At 43.1% G+C, this 15,390-nt stretch overlaps 1 protein-coding gene and 1 long non-coding RNA gene across 9 annotated transcripts in view; both read left to right on the top strand.

Moving 5' to 3' along the window:
- LOC118371858 (rap guanine nucleotide exchange factor 5-like) overlaps nucleotides 1-15,390 on the top strand; it is a 91,459-nt gene that overhangs the window by 29,332 nt on the left and 46,737 nt on the right. For both annotated transcript variants that reach the window (XM_052472392.1, XM_052472391.1), the window contains exons 4-8: nucleotides 8,123-8,244; nucleotides 8,388-8,550; nucleotides 10,344-10,428; nucleotides 10,533-10,581; nucleotides 13,330-13,406. In XM_052472392.1, coding sequence (XP_052328352.1) covers nucleotides 8,123-8,244; nucleotides 8,388-8,550; nucleotides 10,344-10,428; nucleotides 10,533-10,581; nucleotides 13,330-13,406 — 496 coding nt within the window. The remainder of the gene's footprint in view (nucleotides 1-8,122; nucleotides 8,245-8,387; nucleotides 8,551-10,343; nucleotides 10,429-10,532; nucleotides 10,582-13,329; nucleotides 13,407-15,390) is intronic.
- Nucleotides 4,214-6,926, top strand: LOC127909914 (uncharacterized). 7 transcript variants are annotated; one of them, XR_008072920.1, is made up of 4 exons: nucleotides 4,214-4,994; nucleotides 5,471-5,742; nucleotides 5,810-5,877; nucleotides 6,490-6,926. It is a non-coding gene; the product is annotated as an uncharacterized LOC127909914 (long non-coding RNA). The 7 variants fall into 7 exon arrangements; XR_008072918.1 differs by having other exon boundaries at nucleotides 6,422-6,926; XR_008072917.1 differs by having other exon boundaries at nucleotides 6,354-6,926.

The raw sequence follows: 15,390 nt of genomic DNA, 5'->3' as shown, positions 1-15,390 counted from the left end.
GTGTAAACAACAAAAGGGCAATCAAAGTTGGGATGACCTAAAATGGGAGGTGTGACGAGATGTCGTTTCAGGGTTTCAAAGGAAGTCTGGCACTCTGCCGTCCATTGGAATTTCGCTCCTTTTCGCTTCATCGCGTTGAGGGTTCTGCCACCTGGGAGAAGTTAGACACAAACCGATGGTACCATCCAGCCATACCAAGGAACCGTTGAAGGGCCTTGAGTGTGGTTGGCACAGGGAAGTCTTGTACAGCCTTTGTCTTTTCAGGATCCACATGAATGCCGTCGAAAGACACAATATGGCCAAGGAACTTCAGGGAGGTTTGGCAGAAGTTGCTCTTCTTCATATTTAAGGTCAGACCAGCTTCTCTTAGCTTGTCCAACACTGCTTGAAGATCTTGAAAGTGTCTTTCTCTGTTCGAGAGTAGATAATTATATCGTCCAGGTAGACGAAACAGATCTTCCCTTTGAGCTCACCTAACGCAATCTCCATGAGTCTTTGGAAAGTGGCAGGGGCATTCTTTAATCCAAAGGGCATCACCTTAAAGGAAAACAAGCCCTCGGCACAGACAAACGCAGTCTTGTCCTTGCTTTCCTGGTCCATCTCAACCTGCCAATAACCACTATTGAGGTCAAGGGTAGTGAACACAACAGCGCCAGACAATGACTCCAGGATCTCATGGATGGTGGGAAGAGGATAGGCATCAGTCTGGGAAACATTGTTGGTCTTCCTATAGTCCACACAAAATCTAAGACCACCAGTCTTTTTTGGGATGAGGACAACAGGAGCAGCCCAGGGAGAGGAGGAACGTTCTATTATATCTTGTGTTAACATATCATTAATGAGTCCCTTTTGGATGATTAGCTTCGCTGGGGACAAACGATATGGCTTTTGCTTGATCGGCATTTCCTGTGTAAGGAATATTTTGTGCTTCAGGAGCCTGGTGCGTCCCAGCTTTGAAGTACATACATCAGCATTATTCTGCAGCTGTTCCAACAGCCTTAACTCCTCTGGCTGTTCCAGCTGAGCTCTTCTCACAGCCTGTAAAAGGAGATCGTCAGAAGGATTATCGAGGGTTAGTGGTACCGGAGCAATGGCAGAAGACTGCCACATTTGAACCCCAATCATGTAACTTCATAGCTTCTGATTGGAAGAAATGCTTCTCGCTCGGATTGTATGGAAACCAGTAGCAATTGTGTGCGATATCAATCTGGACACCACTGAAGTACATGAAATCAATTCCCAACACGACAGGAAAAGCAAGGTTCCTGGTTTGTAGGATAACAGAAGGAATCATATAGGAGCGGTTACACAGGCGGAACTCTACCTCACTCCATCCAAGTGGTCGTCTAGCCTCACCATCAGCCAGATAGAGTGGACCTTCTGTCCAGGGCTTCAAGTTGTATTGTGGAATGTTAACCTCCTTCCACAGTTTCTCATTGAGCAGTGTGTAGGATGACCCGGTATCCAAGATGGCTCTTCCTGTCCATGGGCCTATGGACAGGGGTAACACCAGTTGGTGCGGTATTAACTGAAAGGAAGGGGAGGTCGATGGGGGGGCGTAGGCAGTGACTCTTGGGGTTTCAGCTCTGGTTAAAGCACCCAGAGAAGGATGGTCATTGCTGCGAAGAGAGTTAGGTGTGTTGGCCTGTTGTGATTTGTGGTTTCTGGAAGGGTTTACTTGATACGGTCTTGGACATGTAGCTGAAGAATGTCCCTTTTTTGGCTACATCTCCAACAAAACATGAGAGGGTCTTGGTTGGAGACTCGGGCTGTTGTTGATAGTCTGTCTTGGGTGTCTGTTTCTTTCTCTGGTCATATTGCTGTTGGCATTCTCTGTCCTTCTCAAACTGCTGTCCCAAGCGAACCAGTCCATCGACAGTGGTGACTCGTTCTCGGAGTTGACTGGCTAGTAGTGGGTTGATGTTCTTCAAGATCAATTTAATGACCTCTTCCTCCTCAATGCCAGGTTTCCACCTTCTGCACAGGGAGTGGTAACCGTATGCAAAGTCACGGATACTCTCTTTCTCTCTTTGTACTCGATTTCTGACTCTGTCTGCCAATTCATCTGTGTAGTCCTCAGACAGAAATGCAGAGGAAAACTTGGCCTCAAAGTCAGCCCAGGAGGTAGTGGTGAGGCGTGCCACATCCCACCAGTCTCGAGCTGTTCCATGCAACACATTCCTCAATGTGGCAAGGAGTTCTTCGTCAGCCAGGGGATTGAGGGCAAGAAAGTCACGACATCTTTCTAGATACATTAGCGGATCAGGACTGTCATCTTTTTTCCCAAAGGTGGGAAATTGCAATTTAATGGGCATCGCCCCCAGATGAAGTCTACTCAAATCACCACGAACAAACGAGCTAGGAGGGATTGAGGAAGTAGAGGGGGAGTGCGTTATCGGACAATGAAAATGAACACCAGGATGCATGGTGGATTGCATCCTGCAAGGGGTGGCTGCAGCATGGTCTGGTCTTGGCTGTTCAGAGGTGCCAGCTTGGCCCTCAGTGGTCTGAACTGAAGTGGACACCAGGGAAACTCTGTGTAAGGAGTTGTGCCTAATGGAGGCCATGTCCACAGACACGTCATCCAACATTTTAACACAATTAGAGAGCTCTGTCTGCAAGTGGTCTACAGTGTTAACCATGGGAGAAAAAACAGAATTAACATCCTTGAGGACCTCAGTGTGGTGATGTTGCAGGCGCCATTGGAGAGTGGCAGTGAGTTGGTTTCGTTGGTAGTCAAACTGCCTGTCCATGGCACCAGTCATTTCCCGTCTTCCACTCTCACTGAGCTCTGTCAGCGTGTGGGTTAGAGTGCTCAGTGAGTTTCTGAATTCCATGGCACTCTGTTGTTGCTCTTCCCTCAGACATTTGAATTTATGGTGGATAAGAGTTTGGAGATGTTGTTGAGTCCGACGAATATCAAGGATGTCACCTTGAAGTTGTAAGACTACAACCTCTGGAGATAAACCAGACAATGGAGGAAGGTTGGGTGTCAGAGGGAGGACTAGCTCAGTACTTCCACACAGATCCATGTCAATAAGTGAGTAACTGGTTAGACCGCCTGTGGCCTGTGGCTCAGGCCGAGCATTCAGATTCCCAGGGCTCTGGCCCAAATCAACTCCATTATCTCCATTCACATTATGATTTGTATTGTCAGCTTGATGGTCAGAATGGCCCTGTGTATTCCCATTGACAGGTATGACATGGATGAGCACATTATCTTGGGGTGAATCCATTGTTTTAATTCCACACAAAATATTTGCTTTGGTTAGTTCTCAATGTTGAGCTGTCCCATCTGGGGTGCCATTTTTTTATGTAACGGTTTTGACTTGAGGTTATTATTTATAGGGGTGCCAGGTAGGTTGTGCCTACCAGAGAAAACATTGGTTTCTCCTTTTAGTTTGGGTGGGAATGAGTCCCATCTGGTCCGTCAAGTCTACACCAATACAAAGGACGTATGTAAAAGGCAGGAGGGAAATAAACTTTTCATAAACCCTTAAAACATTGAAAATAACTTCAAAAACAACTATATTCTGTTGCGTGGGTTGTATTAGCAACAACAATGATTACACACACACATATAATAATATTACAATGAGTTCTGGTTCCTCCAGAAATGTCCTGTACCTCGGGCCTAAAAAGAGTCCTGCCCGGTAAAGGAGTTCAGTGAACTCAAGTGACTTTTGTCACGCGATGTTTGTCCGTTCATTCCGTGTAGCGTAAACCCAGTACTAAACATACAATCAATATAACAATTACTTTACCACAGAACCTTAAAGCGGATCAACTCTTAATTAAGTCCTCAACTACCACTAACTACACAAATCACAGTATACATCACATCCAAACAAATGAAATACCGTATACAAAAAGGTGGTAGTCAGTCGGTCAGTCAGACAATCCAATCCGCCAATAGATCTCCAGCGGAGAAAGGCCACGAAGAACGGAGAGGTGTAGTCCAGGGACGCGAAGAGTGGATCCGATCCTGGGTAAACTCTCTTAGGCTACAAAACACACGTTTAACGGCAACAAAACCAACGGAATAGAGAAGCTTCGGAACTGAGGGTTGAACACATACTCATGCACGTCTCCATCACAACCCCCTTTCGTGCAGCTGATGCTGGCTATTTAATTGGGAATTAAAGGGAAAGCGCCCTATTGGAAGGAGCTGCACTGAGACGGTTCAGAAAAATTCAGGGCCGTCACAGTGTGTATTGATACTGTATGCGTGTGTATTGATACTGTGTGCGTGTGTATTGATACTGTGTGCCTGTGTGTGTGTGTGTATTGATACTGTGTGCGTGTGTATTGATACTGTGTGCGTGTGTATTGATACTGTGTGCGTGTTTATTGATACTGTGTGCGCGTGTGTATTGATACTGTGTGTGTCAGGATTTCGGTTATATACAGTACAACAAGTGTAGACTTTACAGTGAAGTCTTACTTCCCAACAGTGTAGAGTTAAAAAGTAAGACAGATATTTTCTAAATAAATAAAGGAAATAGTAACACAATAAAAACAATAGCAAGGCTGTATACAAGGAGTACCAGTACCAAGTCAATGTGCAGGGGTACGAGGTAGTTGAGGTAATAACTAGACTATATACAAGGAGTACCAGTACCAAGTCACTGTGCAGGGGTACGAGGTAGTTGAGGTAATAACTAGACTATATACAAGGAGTACCAGTACCAAGTCACTGTGCAGGGGTACGAGGTAGTTGAGGTAATAACTAGACTATATACAAGGAGTACCAGTACCAAGTCACTGTGCAGGGGTACGAGGTAGTTGAGGTAATAACTAGACTATATACAAGGAGTACCAGTACCAAGTCACTGTGCAGGGGTACGAGGTAGTTGAGGTAATAACTAGACTATATACAAGGAGTACCAGTACCAAGTCAATGTGCAGGGGTACGAGGTAGTTGAGGTAATAACTAGACTATATACAAGGAGTACCAGTACCAAGTCACTGTGCAGGGGTACGAGGTAGTTGAGGTAATAACTAGACTATATACAAGGAGTACCAGTACCAAGTCAATGTGCAGGGGTACGAGGTAGTTGAGGTAATAACTAGACTATATACAAGGAGTACCAGTACCGAGTCAATGTGCAGGGATACGAGGTAGTTGAGGTAATAACAAGGCTATATACAAGGAGTACCAGTACCAAGTCACTGTGCAGGGGTACGAGGTAGTTGAGGTAATAACTAGACTATATACAAGGAGTACCAGTACCAAGTCAATGTGCAGGGATACGAGGTAGTTGAGGTAATAACTAGACTATATACAAGGAGTACCAATACCAAGTCACTGTGCAGGGGTACGAGGTAGTTGAAGTAATAACTAGACTATATACAAGGAGTACCAGTACCAAGTCAATGTGCAGGGATACGAGGTAGTTGAGGTAATAACTAGACTATATACAAGGAGTACCAGTACCAAGTCAATGTGCAGGGGTACGAGGTAGTTGAGGTAATAACTAGACTATATACAAGGAGTACCAGTACCAAGTCACTGTGCAGGGGTACGAGGTAGTTGAGGTAATAACTAGACTATATACAAGGAGTACCAGTACCAAGTCACTGTGCAGGGGTACGAGGTAGTTGAGGTAATAACTAGACTATATACAAGGAGTACCAGTACCAAGTCACTGTGCAGGGGTACGAGGTAGTTGAGGTAATAACTAGACTATATACAAGGAGTACCAGTACCAAGTCAATGTGCAGGGGTACGAGGTAGTTGAGGTAATAACTAGACTATATACAAGGAGTACCAGTACCAAGTCACTGTGCAGGGTACGAGGTAGTTGAGGTAATAACTAGACTATATACAAGGAGTACCAGTACCAAGTCACTGTGCAGGGGTACGAGGTAGTTGAGGTAATAACTAGACTATATACAAGGAGTACCAGTACCAAGTCAATGTGCAGGGGTACGAGGTAGTTGAGGTAATAACTAGACTATATACAAGGAGTACCAGTACCAAGTCAATGTGCAGGGGTACGAGGTAGTTGAGGTAATAACTAGACTATATACAAGGAGTACCAGTACCAAGTCAATGTGCAGGGGTACGAGGTAGTTGAGGTAATAACTAGACTATATACAACGAGTACCAGTACCAAGTCAATGTGCAGGGGTACAAGGTAGTTGAGGTAATAACTAGACTATATACAAGGAGTACCAGTACCAAGTCAATGTGCAGGGATACGAGGTAGTTGAGGTAATAACTAGACTATATACAAGGAGTACCAGTACCAAGTCAATATGCAGGGGTACGAGGTAGTTGAGGTAATAACTAGACTATACACAAGGAGTACCAGTACCAAGTCAATGTGCAGGGGTACGAGGTAGTTGAGGTAATAACTAGACTATACACAAGGAGTACCAGTACCAAGTCAATGTGCAGGGGTACGAGGTAGTTGAGGTAATAACTAGACTATACACAAGGAGTACCAGTACCAAGTCAATGTGCAGGGGTACGAGGTAGTTGAGGTAATAACTAGACTATACACAAGGAGTACCAGTACCAAGTCAATGTGCAGGGGTACGAGGTAGTTGAGGTAATAACTAGACTATACACAAGGAGTACCAGTACCAAGTCAATGTGCAGGGGTACAAGGTAGTTGAGGTAATAACTAGACTATATACAAGGAGTATCACACTCATTCTTATGTGTAATAAATATATTGTGTAGTGTGTGTGTGTGTGGCAGGCAACAATGATGGTGCCTGCCAATGATGGTGCTAGAGGGGGTACGCGGCTGGAGGTTGAATGTTTGAAGGGGTACGGGAATTACTCTTCACCATCTGGCAGTCCGATGGATGAATCTGTGTTGGATGGATGCCAGGAGAATGCTATCTGTCCCAATGCATAGTGCCAACTGTAAGGTTTGGTAGAGGTGGAATAATGCTTTGGGGCTGTTTTTCATGGTTCGGGCTAAGCCCTTTAGACAATGACATTCTAGATGATTCTGTGCTTCCAACTTTGTGCCAACAGTTTGGGGAAAGCCCTTTCCTGTTTCAGCATGACAATGCTCCCATGCACAAAGCGAGGTCCATACAGAAATGGTTTGTCAAGATCGGTGTGGAAGAACTTGACTGGTCTACACCAAGCCCTGACCTTAACCCCTTCGAACACCTTTGGGATGAATTGGAACGCCGACTGCGAGCCAGGCCTGATCGCCCAACATCAGTGCTCAACCTCACTAATGGAAACAAGTCCCCGCAGCATTGTTCCAACATCTAGTGGAAAGCCTCCCCAGAAGAGTGGAGGCTGTTATAGCAGCAAAGGCGGGACCAGCTGTTCAGGGGCCTTTAGGTCACAGACTTGATGCCCCGGTACCGCTTGCCGTGCGGTAGCAGAGAGAACCGTCTATGACTTGAGTGGCTGGAGTCTTCCTCTGACACTGCCAGAGTAGAGGCCTGGACTATAGGCTATCATTTCTTCTTTCTTTGCACGGGAAAAACACATTTCATGCAATTCTAATACACATTATATGACTGGAGACATTAGCAGAATCTATTTTAATTAGACAAATTCCAGGGTAGCCTACTCCGCTGACACTGTCAAACAATCAATCACATCTACTTTGTCCATATAATAGGCCTATGAGAAGGGGAGACATGAATACAATATAACATCCATCTAAACTGGAGGAGGAAATTATTGTCCAAAAACTAACTTAAATGGCACTGACCCAACAACAATAAAGAGTGGATGTGCGCACTCACCGGGGACATGGTCGTTGTTCTCCACTGGTGCCGATAAGATACACTATAGGCCTATTGTTTTTTCTCTCAACTAAAATACTGATTAGAGTCTATTCATTGTCTTCTCTTTACAGCAATAGCCATTTGCTTTCCAACTATTTTTTTCCCTCGATTGAATCTGTATGCTGTGTGTGGGATAAATAAGATGCATAACCAATATACACACACGCCACAAAATAATGCAAATAGACCGATAAGCATGACCGGTCCAATGTATTTACATCAATTAATAAGCACAAAGGCATTCTTTTTTTCTTCTCCCGGACAATTTTATTTAACGTCTTTTAATTTTTTTTGTGGCCAAAAGCCGGCTATTACCAGCTAACGGAAACCCCGGTGGGTGTGTGTGTGTCCAGGCGGAGCTATGTGGGTGTAGAGCTGGTTCAGTGGCTGTGTGAGCAGTGTGTGTACGTGCGCTGTCGGAGTATGGCCGTGCGCGTCTGGCAGGTCCTACTGGAGCTGGGCATCCTACTGTCTGGTGAGTATACACACACACACACACACACACACACACACACACACACACACACACACACACACACACACACACACACACACACACACACACACCCCTTCTTACCCTGGCATTTCATCTTAGTCTTTTCTGTGTGTGTGTTTCAGTGGACCAGCGTGTGGTGTTTGGGGACTCTAACTCCTACTACCAGTTCAGCTTTGAGGAGTGTGAGTCTGCAGCCTGCGAGTTTTGCGGCCTGGAGAAGGAGGCGTGGCCAGAGGCTGTTAGGCTCCTCCTACAGCTCGTCCCATATGTCCAGTTCAGAACTGGGTAATTGTGTGTGAACGTGACCCAGTGTTGCCTGTGTGTTCCATGACCATCAACGTGAGTGTGTGTGTTATAAGAGACACACATACACCAGGACATAAATGAAAGCAGTGTTCCAACTCTTGACAAGATTCATCTCTAATCTCGCTACATATTGTTAATCCCTTAGTCTGACAGACAGACACAAACATCTCTTCAATAGACTCTCTTTATAGCTGAAGCTGGGTCCGTGTTGGGTGGGGGGTGTTCTGAGTGTCACACAGAATTCCAGTTCCCTCCGATAGAATTCCAACTGAGCCTGCTACTGAACTCAATATGTCACTCAGAGAGAGGAAGAATGGGAGAGAGGAGAGCGAACTGGAGAGAGAGGGAAAAAAACAGGGGGAGCGAGAGAAATGATAACTTCCGACGACAGAGAATAGGGAGGCACAAAGAACGAGAGGGAGAAATAATCTCTAACCACCCCTTCCTCTCCTCCCCTCGCCTTGTCCTCTTTTGTGTAGTCAGGAGGTAGAGCTGGAAGGAGGGAGGGAGGGAAAGGGAGAGTGTGATGCCATCACTATCTGTCCTGCTACTGCATTCATCATGGTTTATCAGATCACACGCTCTCCCGCACACACATCCATGCACACACACGCTCTTTCTCCTTCGCAACTGAAGCCACAGAAAAATGTAAATGATATGCAAATTATTCTGGGAACAGTGGGAAGGTGTGTGTGTGTGATAGAGAGAGAGAGGGACTGTAGTATACAAAATGTGTCTTCTAAAAGACAACACATTACATCAGAGGCCTGAGGGCACTTTGTTCTGCTGCTAAAGAGATTAGTTTACCCTAAAACACTGTCCTGTTGACACACACACACACACACACACACACACACACACAGAAAAAACATGTACGTACACACACACACACACAGACAGAAGGAGGAAAAGAGAGGAGAGAACAAGGTCTTGTTTCCTGTTTAGATCCAGTAGCAGTCGAGGTGGCAGTAGAGGTACCAACAGAGAGACCAGTAGAGCAGGGCTATTCAACTAGAGTGCCTTTAGAAAATATTCATAGCCCTTGACTTATTCCAAAATGTGTGTTGTTACAGCCTGAATTAAGAATGGATTCAATTGTTTCTCTCACGCATCTACACACAATACCCCATAATGACAAAGTGGAAACATGTTTTTAGAAATCTTAGCTAATTTTTTGAAAATTAAGTACAGAAATATCTTATTTACATCCAGTACCAGTCAAAAGTTTGGACACCTACTCATTAAAAAATGTTTTTTTTTTGTGTGACTATTTTCTACATTGTAGAATAATAGTGACAACGTCAAACCTATGTAATAGCACAAATGGAATCATGTAGAAAATCAAAAAAGTGTTATTAAAATACATATGTTTAACTTTTAAACAAGGTACACCTGTTAATTGAAATGCATTCCAGGTGACTACCTCATGTAGCTGGTTGAGAGAATGCCAAGAGTGTACAAAGCTGTCAAGGCAAAGGGTGGCTACTTTGAAGAATATAACATATATTTTGATTTGTTTAACACTTTTTTGGTTACTACATGATTCCATATTTGTTATTTCATAGTTATGTCTTCATTATTTTTCTATAATGTAGAAAATAGAAAAAATTAAGAAAAACCCTTGAATGAGTGTGTTTTGACTGGTACTGTAAGTATTCACACACATGTTAGAATCACCTTCGGCAGTCTTCCTGGGTAATTCTCTTTGCACACCTGGATTGAACAATATTTGCACATTATAATTTAAAACAAAGTGTGTGTGTGTGTTGTAGGTCTGAGGAGGACTCGGAGGGGAACAGAGATGTTTGCGGGGACAGCTTTCTCCAGATGAAAGCACTAGAGAGACTCACCTCCACGGTGTGTGTGTGTGTGTGTGTGTGTGTGTGTGTGTGTGTGTGTGCGCCTGCCTGCCTGCCTGACAGGAGCTGTCATTGAGTTTGCTGTATGTTCTACCCCTACAGGTCCAGAATGAGTTGGCTGCCGCTCTTGCTCGCAAAGCTCGCAAAACCAGTGAGTTGGTTACTATATTACATGTGGTACTATATTATGTGTGTTAGTGATGCGCAGGTCAGCTGTTTGTTCCCCCGAAGCCGCCTGCTAATAACACATCCTCAATGCCTCAACTATATGTGATAAAGTGAGGTCACACCCAACCTTAACCGCAAATAGAAAATGCACTGTACAGTCAGATTACGGAACAATTTTTTACCAGGGGATTTGACAGGATTTCTTTTTTTAAGCCTAATTTAGACGTTTGTGCATATAATTTCCAACATTTTGGTGGTTTTTGTTCGTCAACATGTCTGTCATTAATGCCCTAGAAGACAAAATAAACTCTTGCTCACCAGAATGTTAGATATCGATGACTGCTTCAATGTAGTTGACATCGGTAAAGTTTTCTCTTTCCTCTCTGCTTGTCTTGCACAGCAGACGTTTAGGGACCAGGGAGAAAATGCAATAACATATATATATATATATATTTTTAAATGGCATCGGTTTTTAAGGAAATTAAAAGCATGTGAATACGAACCAACATGTTTCTGATAAGATTTCAGTTCGACATGGAGGCATATTTTAGGTGGTTGAAATGCTATCAGATTTAAAAGGATTTGGGGGAGGAACTTGGGGAAGACGCCTGGGAATCTGTGCTGCACAGGGTGCACTCGTCCTCTTTTAGCACTAGACACAGCCTCATTCAATTCAAGGTGGTTCACCGTATCCACTGGTCGGGGGCCAAACTTGGAAGAATATTCTCTGATTTTGATCCTACCTGTGTCAGATGTAAAGTGGAACCAGCCACACTGTTGCATATGTTTTGGGGCTGTCATAAACTCAGGTTTCTGGGAATTAATATTTAAATGTTTCTCTGATATATATGACACTGTTATAGATCCGTCTCCCATTACAGCACTTTTTGGAGTACTGCCCATGGGTACCCCCCTATCAAGAATCCAGTCGGACACTGTTGTTTATACAACTCTTTTAGCTAGACGGCTGAATACTACAGAACTGGAAGATGGCAGCTCCCCCATCTTATAAATATTGGGTGAGGGATGTGTTGTGCTCTCTGAAACTAGAACAAATGTAATTTAATTCACGTGGGAACCCCAAACTGTTTGATGAGGCTTGGGCTCCATTCCGGTCTTACTTTAAACAGTCCATCCTCTGATCGCATTCCAATTCATACTAAAATAAGTCTGTGACTTAAGGGTTGGAGGAGCCTCTCTCTGTGTTTTTGCTGGGGGGGGCATTAAGGTCCATGTGCTTATTGATTGTGATCCGCAGATGCCTTGTTCATCTTGCCCGGGCAGAGACTGAAGTGTGAGCTTGTTTTTCCCAGTTATTTTTACATTTTGTTGACGCCTACATGAATAATCATTCTATTTGTTTTATTTTTTATTTTAAAGCATTGTAAACTTTTTTTTTGATCCAGTGGATGGTCGGGCTGTGGCCATGACTCTCTGTGAGTGGTTGCATTTCTCAACCCTTATCCCTTGACTGTTTACAGGAACAATGGTGAGGTTTGCTCTGTCCCTGTACTATAGATTGCCCTTTAACCTATGTAGCCTTCTGCCTGGTGTGTTTAACTTGTCTAAAGTATAGTATCTTTAAAGCTATTTTTTATTTGTATTTTTTTTTTTTTCTAGTTGAGTATATTATTTATATTGCTTTGTCTTGTGTGTGTGTGTGTGTGTGTGTGTGTGTGTGTGTGTGTGTGTGTGTGTGTGTGTGTGTGTGTGTGTGTGTGTGTGTGTGTGTGTGTGTGTGTGTGTGTGTGTGTGTGTGTGTGTGTGTGTGTGTGTGTGTGTGTGTGTGTCTTAATAAACAGAGTTAAAAAAAAAAAGAAATGCTATCAGATTTGATAATGCTGATAGCATATTTACAGACGGTCCCTAACCTCGCATTCATTCTCTCAAGATGCTGAAAGAAAGAAATCATATTCTTCCACTCCTGTTCCTGACTCAAAATGTATCATTTTACAGCAAGAAATGCTTCATTCTGCAGGAATTCCTATTAGGCCAAGTGAGAGGATATATTCCTATAACCAGTGTCCAGATTTCAGTTTCTATTCCATTTAACCCATCTAAACAGTACAGTTCCCTTTGACGTGCATATTTGAAGTCCCTGCCTTGTGACTGTGGAATTTGTATAGCGCCTCTCACCATCATCACACATAACATAGCTGGCACTGCCATCATCCTCTTTTACCACTTCAACAAATCTTTACCAAACATTACTTTTCTGGCCTCTCCTTCTCTTTATTTTCAACTCTTCATTTGCAGCGTTTCTATTATTGAATTCAATGCCGACATTGTCCTTTTTGCCTTAGTGGATCGACGTTAACTTTTTATCCTTAAATTCCCAAAAGCATTTGGTGATTGGTGTGTATTTGGCACGTGTACAGTTAGGCCCTAAAGCTTAGGCTTATGTACTAATGACAGGTAAAAGAATGAAAAAACAACCTTACTGTAGTCTATAGATTTTAATTGCACAAGAATGATACATTTATGGATTTTTAATGCATTGTTTTCTCTTTATTCAACCCACCACCACCCACCCGCCCTTCATCCACACAATATTTCATGACCCTAAACCCGCTCGCCCTACAGATATATCCACGGGGACTGCGAGTTATGAGTCAACCTGCGCATCACTATTGTGTATTACTACAGTATGTTTGTGCAAATAAAACCTTAGTCATAGGTGATTAGTCATGACAGCTGTCAATTTAACATACTGTGTTGTGATTGGTTGCAGTGGCAGAGCAGGATGGCCAAGAGTCACCAGACTCCACTCCTCGACAGACACCCACACCCAACGAGGAGAACACCATGGTAGGATACACACACACACACACACACTGGCATACCGGACACCCACGCAGTTTTAGTTTAGAAAACCATCTCTCCTCAGAAGCGACAGTTACAGGAATATAAAAGCAGCTTGATTGCCGTAGCAACATCAGGGAAACTGGGCAGAAGGCAGTTGTGCTTCAAATACATCAGTTCTACAACATCTTTTTAATTGAGCCTCTCATTCTCCTTAATGGCTGAGATGAACTGTATAGGAAGCTCTGGGGACAGGTCGTCTGGATACTGGACAGCCAGTCCAGTCCAGAATTGTCAGATGCAAACAGATTATCATATTTAGCTGTTCTTGAGGGCTTGAAAAAAAGAACAAGTGGTTTGCGAGTTGTGTGGTTCCAATATCAAGTCTCTTATCTCTGGTATATATCTTGGCATGCATCATTCAAGTTTAAATCCTGTGCAGCGCAATGGACATAGGCCTATAATGCACAATATTTCAGGAAAGACTGTCTGGGTTGGCAATACTCAGTATAGAAAACAGTCAGGCCCGCAACCTTGACCTGTAGGCTGTGGTGAAAACATTTGCACCCAAAAAAAGGAGGATTTATGGAGACTAGGGGAGACTCTCAAGTTGGATTTAATTTAATTTACCTTGAGTTTGCAGCCCATTTGTGTAGGCAATTAGCCAGACAAAACCCGATGAGTTCAACAAGAAATATTGGCTAAATTTATCCTCAAGCTGACTACTCTTTTCCTCATTGTTGGGCTATTTGGTGTGTCATTTTTATAATAAGTTTATAAGTAGTAGCTAATAGCAGGTAAATACGGTATATAGCTATTAGAGATCGACCGATTATGATTTTTCAACGCCGATGCCGACACCGATTATTGGAGGACCAAAAAAAGCCGATACTGATTAAACAGCCGATTTGTAATAATGACAATTACAACAATACTGAATGAACACTTTTATTTTAACTTAATATAATACATCAATAAAATCAATTTAGCCTCAAATAAATAATGAAACATGTTCAATTTGGTTGAAATAATGCAAAAACAAAGTGTTGGAGAAGAAAGTAAAAGTGCAATATGTGCCATGTAAGAAAGCTAACGTTTAAATTCCTTGCTCAGAACATCAGAACATATGAAAGCTGGCGGTTCCTTTTAATATGAGTCTTCAATATTCCCAGGTAAGAAGATTGGTTGTAGTTATTATAAGAATTATAGGACTATTTCTCTCTATACCATTTGTATTTCATATACATTTGACTATTGGATATTCTTATAGGCACTTTAGTATTGCCAGTGTAACAATATAGCTTCCGTCCCTCTCCTCGCCCCTATCTGGGCTCGAACCAGGAACACATCGAAAACAGCCACCCTCGAAGCATCGTTATTGTCACGCTCTGACCTTAGAGAGCTTTTTATGTTTCTATTTTGGTTTGGTCAGGGTGTGATTTGGGTGGGCATTCTATGTTCCTTTTTCTATGTTTTGTATTTCTTTGTTTTGGCCGAGTATGGTTCTCAATCAGGGACAGCTGACTATCGTTGTCTCTGATTGGGAACCATACTTAGGTAGCTTTTTCCCACTTATGTTTTGTGGATAGTTATTTTCTTTTTAGTGTTTTCTGCACCTGACAAAATGTTTCGGTTTTGTTTATTCTCTTTGTTATTTTGTCCCAGTGTTCAGTTCAATTGTAATGCTCCGGGTGTCAAGTCAAATGCAGGAGACAGAGTTCAATGCTGTGCGTCTTTTAATAGCACCAACGCACCACAGGGTGCTCACAAAAATGACGTTCCCAAAACACAGGGAATCAAAAAAATACAATGGAAAAATACACGACCAGGCACTAACACGTACCTTTACAACAGAGCCGAAGGTTACAATGAAATAATCCCGCACAACAACCAGGCGGGCCGGCTGACTAATAAAGACAAACTAATTAACATAAACAGGTGCTACCACTAAACATACAAGGAGGGGGAGGAAAAACAATCAGTGGCAGCT

The sequence above is a fragment of the Oncorhynchus keta genome, chromosome 20 (genome assembly GCF_023373465.1).
Source record: "Oncorhynchus keta strain PuntledgeMale-10-30-2019 chromosome 20, Oket_V2, whole genome shotgun sequence".
Classification (NCBI taxonomy): Eukaryota; Metazoa; Chordata; class Actinopteri; order Salmoniformes; family Salmonidae; genus Oncorhynchus; species Oncorhynchus keta.
Note: the sequence above shows the minus strand (reverse complement) of the source record. Positions and strands in the feature narration are given on the sequence as shown.